Source organism: Schistocerca americana, chromosome X (assembly GCF_021461395.2).
Source record: "Schistocerca americana isolate TAMUIC-IGC-003095 chromosome X, iqSchAmer2.1, whole genome shotgun sequence".
In the NCBI taxonomy this organism is placed as follows: Eukaryota; Metazoa; Arthropoda; class Insecta; order Orthoptera; family Acrididae; genus Schistocerca; species Schistocerca americana.
In genome coordinates this window covers 301890213-301912480 of record NC_060130.1, presented here as the reverse complement: position 1 = coordinate 301912480, position 22268 = coordinate 301890213, and the positions used below count along the sequence as shown (strand labels likewise).

Below are 22268 nucleotides of genomic sequence, written 5' to 3'. Positions count from 1 at the left end.
TTCTAGATGCCAGTGTGGTTGTGCCCCATCCTGTTGGTAAATGAAGTCATTTGAATCAGCCTCCAATTGTGGGAAAAGAAAGTTCTCAAGCATATTGAGATATGTGCTTCCTTGGCAAAGAAAAATGGACCTTACACCTTTTCCCATGAAACTGCACAAAACACATTAAATTTTGGAGAGTCTCTCTCATGTTGTACAACTTCATATGGTTGTTCTGTACCCCATATTCTCACATTATGATCGGTCACCTTTCCATTTAAATGGAATATTGCATTGTCACTAAACACTACGCATGGAAAAAAACTGTCATCCTCCATCTCGCCAAGAACAAAACTACAGAACTTCACATGTTGCTGTTTGTCACCTTCACAATGAGTTTGCAGAAGCTGAATTTTGTAAGTTTCATGTGTAAACGTTGATGTAACACATTCCAGGTGGACATTGGGGGCATACTGAGCTGTTGAGCTGCAATGGAGAATGGTTTCTGCGGACTCCTTGTGGAACTATGGTGGATGCATTCGACATCTGTGTCAGACACTTGGGACAGCCTGGCAATTTGCCTTTACACAAACAACCTGTTTCTAGGAATTGTTCATGCCATCATCTAATGCTCTGTGCTGTAGGAGGATCCACATCATACCTAGTACAAGCTGAACAGTTATTACTGACTCACACTGTGCAAAATGTAGAACACAAAATGCTTTCTGTTGTCCTGACACCATTTTTACTAGAACTGAAGGGCGTGCACACAACTGCAACTTAGCAGGAACCATGTAAAACCTGAGAATTTGCTCTTTGCAACAGTATGTTATACATGCACATATCTCAAATAACGTAATAGTTATGATTTTTTTAAATTGGATGTTTCTTTTTGATACACTCCATATATTGTAAACAGCAATGGTCCTGTCACACTTTCTTAAGGTGTTCCTGATATTACCTTTCACCTTCCAGTTTTGTTCCATTAAGAGTGACGTGTTGTTCTCTATCTGCAAAAAAGTCCTGGATCCAGTCACAAATCTGGTTCTGGTACTCAGTAAGCTCATATTCACTGCTGTATTCATTGCATGTTTCAGTCATACAATACATTAGGCCCCAATCCTGAATATCAGCTTGTCTTGTGATCCATCTAATTCTGCCCACTGAAAGTTCCCTTCACGTTTATGCCACTCTTCACACTTTGGCAGAGTTTATTGGACTATGTAACCTCATGTGCACTGTTTTCTAGTTACCTCCCTCAGTCCTGTAACTCTGTCAACTATTTGTTACTTGTATACCGATGCACAACCTGTTACTACCTATCCAGAACCTGGGAGAGCTGTTTTTGAAATCATGTTACTGTTCTTTTGTTCTATGACCCTCCTCTGAAACCCTCCCCCCACATAACTCCCTCTCCCAAGCCAGTTCTCCCTATCACTTGTAACTTTTACTGTGTCCAGGACCATTGTTTGTTCTCCCGAGAATTTTCTGTTATTGCATTAATACAACTATAATTTATGTTGAAAATTTTTCTCTTGATGCAATAAACAAGAAGTTAGTAATAATGTTTGAATGTTACTGTATGTGGGTAAGTTTTTCTTTTGCACTTGAAGCCAAAACTTTGTATAGACTACTTTTCCTTTCTCAGTTCATTATAAAAGGTGTTATTGTCATCTAAAAATGATGTTTTCAACTTTTAACACATCATCTATGCTGTTTATTTTTAACTGCTTTGTCATCTGACCACTCACTATTATTGGCTGATTGATTTTTTTATTGGTTCAGTTTTATCATACAGAACAGTTTGTTAATTTCTTGTTTTGTGGATTATTTGTACAATTAATCATGATAATGTGCAATGAGTCATTCTACATTCACAGTACTCATTCTATGTGAAAATGGTTTTCTTATTGTCTACTTTTTGTAGTACTGTTGTGAGTTAATAATTGCTACCCAACACCTTTTACACACTACAAAATCAGAAATTTTCCTATGGAATAGAAGGAGTTGTTAAGGAGAAGCTATTTGTTTTCAGATTTAACTTTTCTGTCTCTCAAACATTTTATATCATTGAGTAAGTGGTCAAAGCTTTTGGAAGCAGCATTGTGCACCCTTTTGGTGTTAAAGACCATCTTAATGTGGAGTAATGAATCTCATTTTTTCCTGTAGTATTGCGATTATGTACATCATTGTTCCTCTTGAACTGCAGTGGATTATTTACAATAAACTTCATGAGGCAATAAATATACTGTGAAGCAGTAGTCAAAATGCCTAACTCCTTAAACAGATGTCTACAAGAGACCATGGCTGAGCATCATATATTATTCTTACAGTACATTTTTGAACCATGAAGACTTTCTTTCTTGAAGTTGAGTTACCCCAGAACATTATTCCATGTGGCATTATTCAGTGAAAATATTCCAAATATATCAACTTACTGATTTGTCACACGCCAAGATTTGAAATGATTCTAAGTGCAAATGTGGCTGAAATAAGTTGTTTTAGGAGTTTAAAAATTAGCTTTTTTCAGTTTAAATTCTCATCAGTGGCGACACCTACAAATTTTGGCATTTTCACCCTGGATATTATTTCCTCAATGTGTTACACTTGTCACTGAAGCAGCACCTCTAGATGTGATGATCTAAATATCTTTTGTGGTTTTAGGGATTGAGAGTGAGATCATTTGCAGAAAACCTATCAATTATACTTTTAAGAACATTATTTATCATTTCTTCTGTTGCTTTATATGTGTTTGAATTGATTACAATACTACTGTCATCTGTAAAAAGGACAAATCCTGGTTGTTGTAAGTTAGACAGTAGGTCATTTGCATATATGAGAAACAATAGTTGACCAAAGACTGAGCCTTGTGTAAACCGATAAGTGTTTGGCCCTAGTCAGAAGAATCTCCCCTACTTATGTTGGTTGAATTATTAAGTAAAACTTTCTACATTCTTTCAGTTAGATATGACATTATCCATTGGACTGTTATACCATTAATTCCATTAAACCTCAGTTTAGCGCGGAGAATATTGTGATTCACACAGTCAAATGCCTTAGATAGGTCACAGAAAATACCAACTGGTGCTATTTTGTTATTTAGTCCTTTTAAAATTTGGTGAGTGTATGTGTAAATGGCCTTCTCAGTTGAGTAACTTTTCTCAGATCCAAACTGTGGTTTACAGAGGATATAATTGTTGCTTAGTTGGTATACTAATATACAAAACATGATGTCAAAATTTTGGAAAATAATGTTAGTATTGAAATGGGTTTGTAGTAACTAACATCTCTCCTATCACCTTTCATATAGAGGGATTTAACAGTGGCATGTATCAACATCTCTGGAAAAATGCTCTGACTCAGTGATGCATTACATATTCCAGAAAAGGTAGTTCTTATTATAAAGGAACAAGCCTTTAGTACTCTATTGGAAACCCTATCAAATCTAGATAAACTTTTATTTTTGAGAGAATATATAATTTTCTGAATTTCAGAAGGAGAAGTTTAAGTAACATTCATTTTTACATATTCAGAAATTCTTTCACACAATAGAAACAGTTCTTTATTAGAAATGCCTCTGCTTTCATTTTAAAGATTGGATATGTATGGTAGCAATTTTGATTTCCTCTGGTATCTTACAGTGTAGTACAACTGCAATGTTTATTATGCTCCTCTCATAGGAGTTTCTTCTGGAATTTTTCTAGATTTTTTGAGAAGAAACTTAACTGTGACACAGGTCGGTGATATGATATTACATCAGAAGAACATTTTTTTTGGAGTGGAAATATTTTTGCAATGTTATAATTTCATCAGTACGCATTTCACACAGAGAGACATCCAAGATCACTAACATACTGGTACAGGATAAACATGGAACTAGTCCTTTACAGTTTACTTGAAAGAAATCTTCAGTTATTGAAGTGAAGTATTCACTGATTTTTTTCATAGCTGATGATTTTGGGCATGTGACTTCTGACTCCTCTAATGACAATAGAGATGGGCAAACTCGTTCATCCTTGGGAGCTAGTTCACTGCTGATCGTTCTTTTTTGGGAACTGTTCATTTTTACTCGTTCACTGTTCATTTGTGCTTGGTATATGGTTCTTACGAGAAACTGAAAACTAGTTGGTTAGGTGACTGAAGGATGGAGGGCACCAAGAGGGGGCACTTGCCTCCCCCCTGGAGTATAGAGTTTTTATTCATTACAGAATTCTTACACACTTTACAAGTAATTTCTGTGATTCTGCAGAACCTCTCGTTTAGCCAACTGTAGCCTTGTGTGGATGATCGCAGGGAAATAATATAGGGTGGCCCATGGAAACCCGGCCCCGAGTACAGACTGCTCGCCAGTTACGGACGGTGTGTTGCCCGTTACGAGCAGATACAACAAACAGACAAACATGTAATAATTAGACAGTGAAGAAATAACAAGCTAATGCAAGCAACAATGGCGAAACATTCGATGACGATGTGTAGAGAGCTGGAGAAGAGAACATGAAAATGTCATGCGACGCGCATGGGCTATACCACATGTAGTCTTGTAAACCTGTCGTGGGCTGTTTCCCAACTTAATATACCACAAATTCTTCGTTTCGACTTCCACTACATAGCTATGCTACGTTGTAAACAATAATCATTTACACCCTATATATACTTCACGTTGTCTCTGAGTTCATAGGCGAAGTAGAGACTTTATGGAAGCATAAAATAAAATGTGGTTTCCTCATACTTGCATCACACGCTTAGTAAAAATTAGGTTTTTATGTTGCAGTATTAACGTTAATGCAGCAATAATAATAATAATTAAGTTCGCAATAATAAAGGTTTTGGTTTGAAAGCTCCTTCTGAACAAATGTTTTTGAGATAATAAGTAAATACGATTTTATGGCAATCTATGTCTTTTCAAATGGAGAGGCACCGCTTTTCCTACTGAGCCAAAATGACCCACAACCCACTTTTTTTTTTTTTTTTTTTTTTTACAAAGAAACCAAACTAGCATGTAATGCAAATTGGAAACAACCAAATTTAAAAATAATTAGAGCCTTCCTACATGTAATGTTTTGTATATGAAAGATACACAAAAATCATTTTGTATGAATTTTCTTACACTAAAAATTAAGCATATTATTGAAAGTTAACTGCTAACTCAAGTTGATGAAACCAAAAAACATATGAATAACAAAAAAAACTTGCCTTGTTATAAGTATGTCTTCTGCTGTTCATCGATATAATGAAGTGAGCTGATATGCCCTTTTGTTACCTGAAAAGACGTACCTATTACATACAACATAATTTTTATGTTATTTACTTAACTATAAAATACTTTTTGATTACCGGTTGTGGACGCTGAATAGCCAGAACCAAGTGCAAGAACAGTTTGGAACACACGTAAAATAGGCGAGCGCAGTGAACAAAATGAACAATTGGATACTGAACTAACTAGGAGCAGTCGGCAGTGGAACTGAGACAGCTGGAACGAGAACTGCCCAAGTGACCGCCGCGACCGAAGTGAACTAGTGAACTATGAACCGATTGTTCCTCGTTCCCAGGAACTATAAGTAGACTGCCACAACCGAAGTGAACTATGAACCTATCGTTCCTCATTCCCGGGAACTATAAGTAGACCGCCGTGACCAAAGTGAACTATAAACCGATCGTTCCTTGGAATTCGTTCCTCAGTCCTTTTGTTCATCTTGGTGAACCATTCCTTTGCACCTGTTCGTTCACGAACTACCCATCTGTAAATGACAATGACACATTCTTTCTTTGTGGGCTGAGCTACAAGTTTCTTCCTTTATAACTGTCCACATTGAAATGGTCTTCCTAAGATATGAGGTCCTGAACGAGACATTCCACTGAAAATATGCATCTACTGTTACTACATACTAGCACACTTTTTTGGAACTATTATTGACTTTAGCTATTAAAGTTCTTTTCCTAATATATTAGTGCATCTAAACACATTGTGAATGAGACACAATCATAATGTGGTCATATAACTTGTAGAATAAATACCCATCTCATTTTCTGTAAGAATGTGGCATCCTCATCTAATTTGGGTATCAATAGGTCCATAGATTCTACACTAGCCACCAAAGACACTATTTATTAATATTTCTTCTTCATTTATTTTCACAATTAAACTGTCACATTTAACAAAACACAGCAATCTGTTTTTCCACCAATATAGCTTATTTGTGCACAATTTCTCAAAACAAAAGACATACTATGCATGATGTGTAGCGTTCAAGTGCTGAATAATAACACAGACAACTAGTATTTCCAGACTGACTGCTCATTCTAGAATGACTTCAGATTGACTTATTTAGCATGCTTGCAGTTCTGTATAATACAGCTTTGTTTTCCACATTGTTTTAGAAGTTCATTAGTCAAAATAATTAGTATAATGATATCTGGTTTCTATAGCAGAGCAAATTCTTAGAAAAATTTTATCCTTTTATGGTTACAAAACTATGAGAATCAAAATAGTTACAAAAGAAATTTTATGTCATCCTGAAGTCAAATTTAGAACATCAAAATATACCATGTCACAAAATTTGTTTAGAAATGCAGTGTTAAAATTTTACATCAAGAGAAATTGCGCCTGGTGAATTTAATTACACTATTGGAATTCACTGTTGACAATTTGTTTGATGATTAATAAATTATGATTTTCTATAATTGGTATGAAATATGGACTTTCGATGACTAAATGTAGCATTTGTGATAAATTTTATAACATCAATAAAAGCTAATTACAACTTTTAAAGATACCAATTCTTCTTGAATATAGGCTTTTGTAAAGTGAAATCTATTGGATGACCAATTTTTGTAATTTTATGTTTTCATACTGTAGCTCCCAAAAAATGTTTTATTATATCATAGACAAATTTGAAAAGTACATATGTTTTCAAAAACACTTTAGTATATAGCATACTTATGTAGAAGTTATAAAACCCGTACTTAAGATCTGAATCAGAATGAATGTTATCAAAATCGAGATGGACTTGCATCGTTCAATTAATCCAGGGTGGAATCATGAGGCCTAGTTGATTCAGAAATCCCACAATCTTGGTTTACTGTAACATGCATCTCAATTTATTTGATGGGTTTCTTATCAAATTTTCATTCTGTGTAATTTTAGCTTGGCTGACTACTCCGTCATAGATTCTTTTGTAGATTTAAATAATCTGCAAATTCTAGGATAACTCTATATCCTATCTTTTTCTCTCTCTGGAATTTTTTATGCCTTTACTTTGTTCTTGTGCTTTCATGTTTTTACTTCAGTAGGAAATGCTGCATTAAAATAGTAAAGGAAGATGTTCCAAAAAACCATGTCCATACTACCGACATTGCCCTGAATGGAAATTCTTTTCCAATTTTGCCTAATCAGCTAGAAATTAAAAATTGTTGTCTTTGTAGAAAATTCTTTTTTTGACTACTTTTCTCCAACTGCTACTACTTCTTGTCATCTCTATACACAGTAGCTGTGCCTCATGATCACTATAACCCATGCTCACTACTACACTTGTGAATTTGGAAAAGTTTTGCTTTATTCACCTGTGTACTTTTCAGTTCAATTCACTTCATAATTTGTGTCTCACTGATTACTTGATTGTATGCTTGTGTCCTTTTCAGTTTAAGCCACTTGGTAATTTGCATGTGACTGATGATTTTTTTGTTTGCAACTCATATAAAACACATTGTGATATGCATTTGTTTGCTATTAATATTATATTCCACATTGTTCCTCGAAACAGAAGTACATACTTTATTGACTAGTAATTCCTCTCTTTCTGCATTTGAATTAAGTACATGAACCATATGGAATGTTTGCTAGCTGCTTATGTTTGTAATATCAGTATAGGTTTAGCGTAAATGACTCATCAGGTTTCGAAGCACTGTTTATTTACAATTATATAACGTACCAAGGTGAATGATACTATAAAAGATAGATACACTCACAAAGTTTCTGATACATTCTAGAAACATTCAATGTGTGCACCCTTGGTTACCTAGAAAACACCAAACTGCGATCTAGTTTTGTCCATATGTTCACTAGCATGTTTCCATCAGTGTACATCAAAGCAGCAATGATGGGTTCCTGCTGTTCTTGCAATGTTGTTGGCATTGGAGGTGCATAAACTTTGTCTGTAACATAACCCTACAGGAAGAAATGACATGGTGATGACTGGGGGGAGGGGGGGGGGGGGGGAGGGGAGTGGAGGAGGGAGGCCATGGCAACAGAGTGACGACTGGGGGGAGGGGGGAGGGGAGGGGAGGAGGGGGGCCATGGCAACAGAGTAGCATCACCCAGATCAGCGTGCACTATCCAGCAATGTGGCAGTTCTCTGTTGAGAAAAGAGTGGACAATTGTTCTCCAGTGAGGTGGAGCACCATCCCGTTGAAAGATGAAAGACAAGGAGTCAGCAGTCATTTGTGGCAACAACCACAGCTGCACTGTATCTAGGTACACAGAACTTGTCACCATCTGCTCAATCAAGAAAAAGGGGCCATATATATTTGTCTTGGATATGGCATGGAAGACATTCACTTTCCATGAATCCCTTTTCAGTTCCACAACGACATGCAGCAATTTGGTACCCCATACTATCACATTGTGATGATTTATATCTCCTGATGGATAGAAAGTTCCCTTATTGCTCAGTGTCCCTGCAAAGTCATCATCACCTTCCATCGTTTGCTGCAGTCAGATACAAAACTCCAATCAAGAGGACTTTTTAAATTTGGTGAGTGTATGTGTATATTCATGTATCACCTGTTTTTTTATGTCATATACTTGTCAATAAACAGTGCTTTGGAACCCAATGAGACATTTAGACTATCCACGTGTCCTTAAAGCAAGTATGTTTTTCAGCGATAAAGTTGTTTGCAGTACTAACTTGGCAGTTGACAGATGCCCAAAATGTTAAATCATGACCATGTGAGATAGTCATAATGCATACATTTGTATGGATTAAATTATTTAAGCACTTTTTCATTTCTGTGGTAACCAGATCATCATATATATAGTCTTTTTTTTTTTGTTTCAGTGGACTGTTGGGATGGTGCTAATGGTGAACCAGTTATTTACCATGGATACACTCTGACTTCAAAGATTTTATTTAGAGATGTGATCACAGATGCCATAAAACCATATGCATTTCATTCCTCAGAATACCCTCTTATTTTGTCTCTTGAAAATCACTGTAGTGAAAAACAACAGGATGTTCTGGTACAAATTTTAGTGGACGTTTTAGGAGGTAAGGAACTAATCCATCAAATTTTGTATTGTAGCCAGCTAGGTAAGGAAGAAGAAAATAATTTTAAAAATGGTTTAAGTGAGAGAATATGTTAAAGATAGACAAAGCATTTTCATCAACTCGGGAAACAGAAAATACTGCAAGTAGCACACAGTTATACAAAATAGAAGATAACTTAAGTTTTTGAAAGTGGTACGCAAACATGAAAAATGTACAATGTCAAGAGACCTAAACCTGTTGTAGCCAAAGGCTTCTGTCAGTTAAGAGCCAGAAGAATATGCACTCTTTGTTTTGTTGTGCTCTTCAGTCCAAAGACTGGTTTGATGCAGCTCTCCATATTGGTCTACCCTCTGCTTGTCTCTGCATCCCTGCATAATTATTGCTAGCTACACCCATATGAACCTGCATAATGTATTCAAGCCTTGATCATCCTGTACAGTTTTTACCTCCCCCACCCCTTCCCTCCCCTGGCCACCACACACAATTACCTCTTGATGTCTCAGGATGTGTCCTGCCAATTGATCCATTATTTTAGTCAGATTCTGCTATAACTTTCTTTTCTCATTAATTTGGTTCATTTCCTCTCCATTAGTTATATGATCTACCCACCTAATCTTCAATATTCTTCTGTAGCACCACATTTCTAAAGCTCATATTCTCTTCTTGTCTGAACTGCTTATTGTCCATGTTTCACTTTGGTACAGGGCTACAATCCAGACAAATACTTTTGGAAAAACCTTGCTGACATTTAAACAAACAATAGATGTTAACAAAGTTTTCTTTTTCAGAAATTTTATAATAATCAAAAGCACCAAGATAATGCATCTGTATTTATATGCTGCAAGCAAGCATAACACATTTATATATGTTGAATGTAGACTGAGTATGAAATCAGCTATCACTGTCAAACTCACATAAGAGGTTGCTGCCGTTTCATACAGAACTGCGCTGGACGTCTTCAGAGGTGCTCCTGGCAACACTGAATCGTGCCAACTGATGAGTCAGATGTCAAAGAGCAAGACAAATACTGTGTAAATTGGGCATGGATGAGTTTACATGTGATCAGCAAAGATAATCCTTATCACAGGTGAAGCTTATGAATTTTTGCCTGTCAAGGATAAAAACTTATCTATAGATTCTGCAGAACCACTGTCCACATATAACTAAATTTCATGGCTTCTTCTTTTTTGTTAAAACTATCCCCATGCTGATATATTTTGATGGCTTCTCTATATAGCTGTTGGTAATAGTTCATCACTGTAGGTAAAATTTTGGTTTCAGAAAACTTCACTTGATGATTTTCTGACTGAAGGAAATCACTAAGTGAAGTTTTCTGAAACCAAAATTTTATTTACAGTAACAAACTAATATCCATGACTATATAGAGAATCCATCAAAATATATAAGCATGGGGATAATTTCAACAGAAAACAAGTAACCATGAAACTTAGTAATGTATGGACAGTGGCTCTGAAGAATCGATAGATGAGATTTATCCTTGACAGGTGACAATTATCTTTGCTGATCATGTTTAAACTTGACCATACCCATTTTACATAATATTTATTTCACTCTCTGAAGTTCTACTCATGAGTCAGCAAGACTCAACGTTATTAGGGGCACCTCTGAAGATGCTCAGTGCAAATCTGGACAAAACATCAGGAATCAAAAATTTTCTTGGATCATGGGCATACAATCCGGAAGACTCACCAGCAACGAAGATGAAAGCCTTCACCTTATTATCATGCATGAAAGTTACAAAGATTCTGAATCATTTAATTTGGTAGCTAAATATTACTTCTTAAGATTTAAAAGCCAGTTTTTCCAAGGATGTAGCCTACAGCTGCTAATACAATTTTTTCTTTGGGAATATCACAACAAGACTAAACTGCATTCTACAAAGGAAATCCAATACTTCCAGTACAATAAAAAATACTCCTTGTTCACAGTGATATACAAATCGCAGATTAAGGCATAAGACTAATGATTCTTTGTTGTATAGAATAGAAGTTTCTGTTTAAAGAGAGGTGAAAAAGTGAGAAGCAGAGAGGTGAGAGTTATCATCCTCCTGTTTAACTTTTCACATTAGAAGGGGCATAAATACTTGAATAACTACACAAATGTGAACTTATATGCCACCTGAGAGTTGTTACATGATGGGGTAACATTATTAGGAAAATTGAGAAATGTTTTTTTTTAAACTGGGTAAACAAAAAAAAAGTAAATTTTTCATCAAACACATTTTTTAATTATCACACCAAAATACTAATCACTTAGACAAGATAATTTATCATTTACATAGCTTTTGTAGGCATGATTCCAATTGTGTGTTTGACTTTTCTAAAATTTTCTTTTTTTTTCCCCCCAGAATAGAGGGACAAAGTTTCCAAGCTGATTCAAAGTCAATAAATGCGACGATGGAAATTAAAATTTTTCTTTATACATACATTCAAATTGGTTTTTTCCCATACTTTTATCTTTACCATTAATTACAAAGAAAGCTACTTTATTGTTCATTTTACATAGAATCTCAATAATGAATTGCAGTATTACACTTTAGTATCATTTTTATCCATAAACGTTTCATAAGCAAAGAAGTGCAAAATAGCAAGAAATGCTATTGAAATTCAACATGAAGTACTGGCTACAACAATAATAAACTTAAAATCTATTGATCAATTTCAGTAATGTCCTTATAAAACTCTTTTGCTCGTTCTGGTACATTAAAATGCCACATAAGTTGTACGACATACTTTTTCTTTCCCTTGCTGACCATGTTGTTCTTTTTCAAGGTGGTTGGTTTCCTCACATCCTGGCTGCAGTTTCTGGATTTCCATGCCTCCTCCTCTACAGGACTTCAATTATAAGTGTCTGATACTGACCATAATACCTTCTTCTTAGACTTTTCATAAGCCATCTCTCACTGAGCAGTTATTTTGAAAGGCATTTTAGGCTGTATCATTTTTACTGCACTGGACTTGTGATCTTTTGCTTCCCAATCTTTATTTAGTATCTTTGCAATGCCATATTATTCCAGCACTTTAGTATTCAGTTAGTGGGAGAATATCTTCTCTTTTCTGGTTGTCTTTATCCACTGTACTAAACATTCTATCAGGAATATAGCTGTGACCATGAAAAGGGAAATAATGTACCAGCTTATTAAATGTTATGCTTTCTAGCATGAAGACCATTAGGGTGCACATGATTATTTTTAATTTGATGGGTATGGAAGTCTGCAAATAAATGAATTTCAGTTGGACAATTTTCTGGCTGAAATGCCCCAGTGTTTCTGAGGAAATACAGTAGAGCAAAGGCTACTTGGTTGCACCCTTTCAGTCCATCTGTTTCAAGCTAAGTGTAAATAGTAATCCATTCCTTTGTCTGTGCGCAAGAATGAATCATAATGCATAAAATGTATAGCCAAACCTGTCTTGAATAGAATACTTCACCAACATAGAGCTTTAGTATTGCTAATTCTGTTGTACAGTATATCAAAACATGCTTTAAGCACATTTGGATTTTCGTCTTTCATTATTGCACAGAAATTTTTTGCATGGAGTTTGTACAACCTGTGGCTTGTTATTACTTGATTATCTTCCTCCAAACCTTGTTCCTTTTGAGAGTCTGTCTTTGAGTATCCCTGATATTGCTTGAAACGTTGCAACACATACAAGTACTCTCTGGCCATCTTTCTCCCTGTGTTGCACTTTATCGAAACACTATTCGTCTTTGTTGTTTATTTCTTGCTGTTCCTTCTTCCTGACAAAGCTGGCCTGAACTGTACAATAATCAGGAGTTAATTTGTATTATTGGTTTTGGCAGCTATTTTTTCCAGGAAACTCTCTCTTATTATCATTGACAGTGACATCCTACACTGTTATTCTCCCTTCAGTTCTCTCAGAAGCAAACCACAGTCTGTATTTATTGACTTTTGCTTTAATTGACTATGAACAAATATCAAGTTTTACAAAAACTCAGAGTTTTCAAACCTATAACAACAGAAAAAATATCTTTTGACAAAACCATTTCAACAGCTTATGCATAGCAACAAGCTTGATTTGTTAGTATAGAAATCTTGATTTTGAACAACTGAGCATTTATCTACTTTTGAGAAAATGCTTCTCAATTCAGAGCTTCACAAGTCATTTCAGTCATTTACTATTACAGTAACTCAAACATGTAATACACTGATTGATCTAGAATTAGAGTTGAGAATTTCATAATGTAAATCTTCAGCACTTTCCAAATATTTCAACGTACTGTGCTTCTTGTAGAGGTGCCAGATCATTATGAATAATATGTTACTATCTATTTTCTACCTGAATGTCACCATTTTCTTAGAAGTTGACATTGGTACTGGTTATTTGTATGCAGCAAATATTATTATTAATGTATAACATAGTAACAGGTTGCATGATCATATTGAAATGGTGCAGTGTTCTTGTGTAAAGAAAAGTAAAGTAAAACCACAGATTTATTCATAGTATTTGTAGAATTAATTATTTGGAAAATACATTTACCTTTCAGAGAGCTTATATATGGAACCAGTTGATGAAGAAGGAATGCAGTTCCTGCCATCTCCTGAAGATCTGAAAAACAAAATAATTGTGAAAGCTAAAAAGTTAAAACCTTCTGATAGAAGTGATGAAGATGATTCTTATAGTGAGGATGATGATATGGAAGATGATGATGAGGACTCCGAAGAAGACTGTAATAATAAGATGGAGACAAAAGGAGCTCAGGAAATGAAGGTATTCAACACTTACATATCCATATTACTAACCTAAGAATTCAGTCTGTAAACGTTATATGTAAGTGTCCCTCTCCCCTATTTCCTTACATTTCCCCCACCTTCTCTCTTTTGTGAAAGAATCATAACACATTTTCTGTTTTTTTTTTTTTTTTGTGTGTTAAGGGAACAGTGGTTTCTCCGACATTATCCAACATTGTAAATATTTGCCAAGCTGTTCACTTTCATGGCTTTGAGAAGACTTTAACTCAAGGTAAGATAAAGACTCCATATTTCAACGATATGTTGTTGTTAATTCAATAGTGCTTACCTCCGATATAATGTTGATTGTCGAATATAATTACATTACATGCTATACAGCCTACTACAGAAGAAACTTGACAATGTAAGTTGCAGTATTCAAAGATTTCAACTTACTGTCAATAATTAAAGAGAGTTTTATGTAAAAAGTAATCAGTTGGAATTCCTGATGATCATTCAATATCACATTCAGTTTTTTGAGAGTTTAAACATGAGATGGTCTCCAGTAAAATGATTTCATATAAAACATCAATCACAGTGAGTGAACGGTTTTCCACAGGTCCTAGTAATGATTAGATTAGATTAGATTAATTATTCATTCTATAGACCCATAAAAGAGGGAATCCTCCTGGGTGTGGAACATATCAGATAAACACATTACAAAAATGTTATTAGAACAACTTGAGTTTCATTAATTTTAATGCTCCTCTGTCAATAAACAGTAAAATTATGTACATGCATTAAATTTAAACTTTTCATATTTACAGGTTTAATACTTACATCTGCTTTCATTAAATCCATCATTCAGACATTTGCTGCTTTCTTGGCTATTGTCAAAAATTAAAGTAAATTATTAATTTTAGTGATCCTCAGTTAAGAACAGTCAGATTATGTACAAGATTTAAAATTAAACTTCCACCATTTACAGACTTAAGACTTACATCCGCTTTCCATACATCCATCATTCACACAGTAGGTAGTTACTTGGCTGTTACAACCAAGTATTGGCAAAAATTAAAGTATAACAAATTTTCATTAAAATGGTCTACTGCACTTGTTGAGAAACTCATGGATGGAATAGAAGGAGTTGGCCACCAAAAATTCATTTAAATTATGTTTAAATTGTGCCTTGTCTGAAACTAAACTCTTAATGGTTGCTGTTAACTTATTGAAAATATGCGTTGCTGAATACTGGACTCCTTTCTGGGCAAGAGTAAGTGATTTTAAATCTTTATGTATATTGTTCTTATTCCTAGTATTGATACTGTGTATTAAGCAGTTATTTGGAAAAAAGAGATATATTATTTACAACAAACTTCATTAAGGAATAAATATACTGAGAAGCTGTGGTTAATATGCCCAATTCTTTGAATAGGTTTCGACATGATGTTCTTGGATTTACACTCCTCATTACTCTTATTATAAGCTTCTGTACTCTAAAAATTTTTTCTCTGTTTGTGGAGTTACCCCAAAATATGATACCATATGACATAGTGGAGTGAAAATAAGCAAAATATGCCAGTTTTTTTTTAATATTTATATCTCCTATGTCTGACATCATTTGCATTGCAAACACAGACTTGTTTAGGCACTTTAGCAGTTCGTTAGTATGTTGCTCCCAACTAAATTTATTATCAAGTTGTAATCCCAAGAATTTTACAATCTCAACTTCTCCTATTTCCATGTCATCATATTTTATACACACACCAGAAGGAAATCTCTTGGAAGTTCTGAACTGCATATAGTGGGTCTTTTCAAAGTTTAATGACAGTGAATTGGCTATGAACCACTTATTAATGTCAGTAAATTTTGTGACGGCTCCCGAACCCAAGGTCCTCGGCAGTACTTTTGGGGCAGCCACCACAAACTGTATGAAGTGTGGGTAGTGACTAGGATGTAGCTATGTCTGTTGGCCGAAAAATAATTAATGACAAGAATTGCGCCAGCTAGAATGAAGAGATAACTTATCTTTACTTCTGACGAAACATGCACCAGCAATAGAAGTCCAAGTAATATCCAAGAGTAATCCATGTACTGACCCTAGTCGAATACAATAGCAAATATCACACTGCAATGGCTCTGCTATAAACTCCACGAAAGGCTAGCACTAGACAATCGACAATAGACTGTCCATCTCGGGGCCAGCGCTCCTCTTTATAACCAAAAGGCAGAGGGTGCTAGGGTGCTGCAGACTCGAGCTCAGCCATTGCACGACCTCTTCTGTCGGTGGTAACACCCTGAGATGCTGACTGCCGCGAGAGGAACTGTGACCAGCGATGTCACAGTCAGGGCGCACGTGCGCAAGTTGGTTGGTTGGTTGGGTCAGTGGATACAACAGTAAAAATTTGATTAGCTGCCCTTTCTAAATTTATATTTGATTTACTATTTATTGCAGTGTTTGTATCATCTGCAAATAAGACAAACTCGGCATTTGGTAATGTAACAGATGACAGGTCATTAATATACACAAGAAACAGTAGTGGACCTAGTATGAACCTTGGGGAACACCACATGTAATTTCTTCCCAGTCAGATGATATCTGATTGCCTACTGCTGAAGTGTTACGTAATAACACCCTTTGTTTTCTATTAATAAGATATGACTGAAACCACTTTGCAGCACTACCAGTGACGCAAGCATTAAAAAGAAGTGATACCTATTTCCACTTACAAATTAATACAATAATTGCCATAAATATGTAAACATATACATACTAAAATACTCAAAATAATTCCTAAGCTCAATGGAATTAAATTTTCTAGAATAAAATGAATTAAATCAATGGAGATGAAATCAATTAAATGAATAGATTTCAGTGAAATCCTTTCAGATATACTGTACCTAAATTCTAATAAAATGTCATGACAAATGAAAATACATACCAGAATCAGATTTACACCTTTTGTTTTTGTGAGAAGTTACCTCAACCAACTAGGCCATCACTGGATGCTGAAAGGCAACAGGCAAACCTAGGTCTGAATCCCAGTCACATCACTGCTTTTTATTAGTTTCTATGCAACTGGAGGGACGATAGTCTGGATGAGTGACTGACCTTGCCTTTTAACACCAACCAAAATGGGCTTGCAGTGCTGGTACTGTGAACAGCTTAAAGCAAGGGGAAACTACAGCGTAATTTTTCCTGAGGGCATGCAGCTCTACTGTATTGTTAAATGATGATAGTGTCCTCTTGGGTAAAATATCCTGGAGATAAAATAGTCCCACATTCGGATATCTGGATGGGGACTACTCAGGAGGATGTCCTCACCAGGAGAAACAAAACTGGTGTTCTACAGATCAGAGTGTGGAATGTCAGATTCCTCAGTTGGGCAAATAGGTTATAAAACTGAAATAGTGAAATGGATATGCTTAATTTAGATATAGTGGGAATACTTATGGTGAGGTAAACACAGGATTATAAATATGAAGTCAAATAGGGTTAACGCAAGAGTGGATTTAATAGTGAATGAGAACTTAGGAATATGGGTAAGCTACTGTGAACAGCATAGCGCACACTTACCACAGTAAGTTTACAGTATAGTTGCGAGCTAACATCCTGAAGAAGTTTGGGCTCATGTGCGGTTCCTCTTCATCGAAATGTCTTGGCTCAAACTTGTCTAGGGGTTGAACTGCACATGTCGCATTACACGCCCTAATTACACGCTTGTGATGCTTTGGTTAAATTTCTGGCTGGTGGCAAGTTTGTGACATATGAAGTTAACAGTAATAATAATATCAGGAACTAATTTAATGACCCATAAATGATGTAGGCCACACACTTGCGATTTGCTTAGAGTATTTATTCAGAAAGCAAACAAATAGCAAAAGTCGTCATATTTAGAGTTAGTGTTACACTTGAGCGCATATCCATTTGACACAGTTTGATTATTCACAGTCTCATCACGAAATACAAGTCTAATATTCCACCTTGTTATCTTCACAAAAAGTTAGAGTTCACACCAGGCATATAGCTGCTCACCGCTCAGAGACTAAGTCCCGCGATACCACACAACATGAAATTTTCTAAGTCGTTTCACTTCCTAGCTGCCCAAAGACTGACTGTCCGCTTTCACGTCTCAATCTGAACTGTACTCTTTAGTGTCTAGACCAGAACTGCCCCTCTGCCTGTCTCCGCCTGTGTCCTTTGTGTGCTGAACACTTTCGCTCAACATACTAGTGCAGTTCCCTTTCCTGAAGTTGTCCATCTGATTTGCTACAGCTTATTCTACATTACTTTACATTTTAACATATTTAAATAATCAAAGCCTGACCACTTTCACATTCTAAATAAAGCAACAATAATATCCATTACATAATAAATGTTAAATTCTTTTACATAAAACCAATACAATTTCCTTCTTAGCTTTGAATGCCACGGCTAGTAGCCTTTCACCAGTGTGCTTTCTGATAAATAAATAAAGAACAAAAGTAACTATTATGCACTAAATATTCCATTACCTAATGATTCAATAAGGTGTTATGCTGTCATCGTTCAATGTGTTTTGTGTGGAGGAAATTCTGATCTGATGCTTAACTGAAAATACTGATAATTTAAGTTTACTATATCTTTTAATTAAATAAAGTTACGCAGTTGATATTTACAACACTTGTCATTTTAATGAAGTGCTTCTATATGAAATGCTGATCGTTAAGATCGACTAAAGCGTTCAGATTTTAGCATTCAGGTCTTTGTGAATTTCACTTTAACAATAAATCCTAAACTATTATAGATAAGATCAATATTCAAGTTTTATTGGGACACCATGAAAATTTATGGAGGATGGCAGATTAAAATTACTGTGGCTTGATTCCCTACATTACTACAGAATTGAATACGTTTCATAAATGTTTCCCTTTATGGCCGATCTTAGGTCTGCCATATTTAACACTGCTATGTCTCCTTAGCCAAAGATGGCTTCTACTTGGTTTCCCTGTGACATAGGTTCTTGTCTGTCTCACTCACATGCTACAGCGCTTAGGCCTCAGTAGACAATAGATGCTTGTGAATTTCCCCATCTTGTGGTGAATCTGCACCCTTTGTGGCACACAGTCCTTGACGACTGGGTTCGTTTCACAATTCCTGTAGGCTGACTCTTTCAGCCATCTATTTAAATGAGAGTGCAATGCTCATTAACTCACATAGTATAACTTTGAAAGCAATATTTTATAGTCATGGAAGAGAAGGTAGATTAAGATGAGATGGGAGATATGATACTGTGAGAAGAATTTGACAGGGCACTGAATAACCTAGGTTGAAAAAAGGCCCAAGGAGTAAATGACAATCCGTCAGAACTACTGATAGCCTTTGGAGAGTCAGAAATGACAAAACTCTTCCATCTGCTGTGCAAGAAGTATGAGACAGGGGAAATACTCTCAGACTTCAAGAAGAATGTAATAATTCCAATTCTAAAGAAGGCAGTTGCTGACAAGTGTGAAAATTACTGAACTATCAGTTTAATAAGTAGTGGTTGCAAAATAATAACACAAATTCTTAATGGAAGAATGGAAAAAGTGATAAAGCTGTCCTTGGGGGAGGTCGGTTTGCAGTCCACAGAAATGTAAGAAATCACAAGTCAATACTGACCCTATGATACACCTTAGAAAATAAGTTACGGAAAGTCAAGCCTATGTTTATTGCATTTGTAGACTTGGAGAAAGCTTTTGATAATGCTGGCTAGAATACTCTCTTTGAAATTCTGAAGGTAGCAGGGGTAAAATACAGGAAGTGAAAGGCTATTTACAACTTGCACTGAAACCACACAGCAGTTATAAGAGTCTAGGGATGTGAAAGGCAAGCAGTGATTGAGAAGGGAGTGAGACCGAGTTGTATCCCACCCCCAATGTTATTCAATCTGTACATTGAGCAAGCAGTAAAAGAAACCAAAGAAAAATTTAGAGTAGGAATTAAAGTTCAGGGAAAAGAAATAAAACCTTTGAGGTTTGTCGATGACATTTTAATTCTGTCAGACAGCAAAAAACTTCAAAGAGCAGTTGAATGGAATGGACAGTGTCTTGAAGGGAGGATATAAGATGAACATAAATGAAAGCAAAACAAGGGTAATGGAATGTAGTCAAATTAAATCAGACAATGCTGAAGGAATTGGATAAGGAAATGATACACTTAAAATAGTAGATAAGTTTTGGACAGAAAAATAACTGACGATGGCCAAAGTAGAGAGAATGTATTATGTAGACTGGCAGTGGCAGGAAAGAAATTTCTGAAGAAGAGATACTTTTTAATATCAAACATAGCATTAAGTGTTAGGAAGTCTTTTCTGAAGGTATTTGTCTGGAGTGTAGTCATGTATGGCAATGAAACATGGATAATAAACAGTTTCGACCAGAAGAGGATAGAAGCTTTTGGAATGTGGTGCTACAGAAGAATTCTGAAGATTAGATTGGTGGATCATATAACTAATGAGGAGGCACTTAATTGAGTTCTGGAGACAAGGAATTTGTGGCACAACCTGACTAAAAGAAAGGATTGGTTGATATGACACATTCTGAGACATGAAGGGATCATCAGTTTAGTATTGGAGGGAAGTGTGGAGGGGTAAAACTCATAGAAGGAGATCAAGAGACGAATACAGTAAGCAGATTCAGAAGGATGTAACTTGCAGTAGTTATTTGGAGATGAAGAGGCTTGCAAAGGATAGAGTAGCATGGAGAGCTGCAGCAAAGCAGTCTTTGGACTGAAGACAACAACAGCAACAATGACATCAGCAATAATGTCACTGATACCATTTCTGTCATTTCAGTGAATTTAGTTCAGTTGATATACCCATATACCCATATAATTTGAAAACAAAGGAGGAAACTACAAGTGACAATGAGTATTTAGATCAGTCCTAGAGACATTCCTGGATGACCTAATTGGTTAAGACAGCTTCTCATAACAACCTGGAGATATGGGCTTGAATCCTGATCTGGCATAAATTTGCATTTTTTACAATATGTTCATTAAATTCCTATGGTTGTGTAGCCAAACATTATCTAATCAAAAGAGTTTAGAATATTTACTTATGCTGATCATACTATTGCACGTGTGCAAGTTGAATATTATATGAACTCACATTATATGACATTATGAGTGCTATAGAAATCAAATGGGTCTGTTAATAAATCTGCAACTGATGTTTCAACAGTTGGAAGCTGTACATTACCATTAAGCATGCATTTTATTGTTGTTGGCAAGTTATTTAAAATGTCTATTCCTGAATAACTGACATCTTTTTAGGTGAAAATTAGAGCTTTTAAGACTTTGTGTAGATTTTTGTTCTTCTTAGTACTTACTTTATGAACTGCACTATTTGTAAGCTAATGAATATATTATTTACAACAAGTTTAATTAATGAATAAATGTGCTGAAAGGCAGTATTTAGTGCAATGAACTATTTGAATGTATTTCCACAAGATAACCTTGAATCTACACTGTAAATAATTTGTGTTACACACTTATGTACTAAGGAAAGCTTTAGTTTGGTCATCTCAAAATATGATATTGAATGGCATTTTTAAATGTAAGTAAGCAACATTAGCGATTTTTTTATTTATTTTTATATCTCATACACCTGGCAACATTCAGGCATTGTCTGACGGGAAAAATTGAGTAGTTTGAGGAAGTACTGTCCAGTGATCTTAGTAAGAGTAATATCAAGTTTAGTACCTCCATGCATCAAAAGCAAAGTACTCAACACAGCTACCTCAAAAAGAGCACAATCAATAGTAACTTGATTATGAACTACCTTATGGGCCTACATGAAATGGGCTTAAGATAATGCAAACTGCCATTTTCTGATAAGTACTTACTGAAAACATTAGATATAGTCAAAAAATGGAGAGAACATTGATAATGAAAACTTCCAAACAATGATCTTTACATTGAAAATATAACCAAGAAGAATAAGGTACAAATTTGCACTGCAAGTAATATGATAGTGTACATTATTATATAGTTGCCAAGCTTTAGAGAATTCTCATCAGATATGTTCAACCATATTTTCAAAGAATGATGTTTTACATACTCTGACAATTGTTGTGTACTTTACAACTTAGGCTGAAAATGATCTTGTGCCACTCAAACAAGGAAACCACTTTTCCACAGACAGAATAACGTTGTCTTCTGTTGGTTATTACAAACTAGGATATTTCCAGATTTTTTCTCTATTCTTGCTTTTGGGGTCATATTGATGAAGCCAGGTGTTATCAAAAGTAATGAAGAAACTGAGATATGTCCCAGTATGATCTACTAAGTGTGT

General features: G+C 35.4%; 1 protein-coding gene across 2 annotated transcripts in view; it reads left to right on the top strand.

The window, feature by feature from the left end:
• The window catches only part of LOC124556576 (1-phosphatidylinositol 4,5-bisphosphate phosphodiesterase eta-2-like), a 409152-nt gene that overhangs the window by 338077 nt on the left and 48807 nt on the right, over positions 1 to 22268 (top strand). Inside the window, exons 9-11 of one of the 2 annotated variants that reach the window (XM_047130534.1) lie at positions 9033 to 9242; positions 13770 to 13984; positions 14158 to 14245. In XM_047130534.1, coding sequence (XP_046986490.1) covers positions 9033 to 9242; positions 13770 to 13984; positions 14158 to 14245 — 513 coding nt within the window. Of the gene's footprint in view, positions 1 to 9032; positions 9243 to 13769; positions 13994 to 14157; positions 14246 to 22268 lie in introns of both variants that reach the window. The other variant, XM_047130533.1, reaches the window with a different exon arrangement.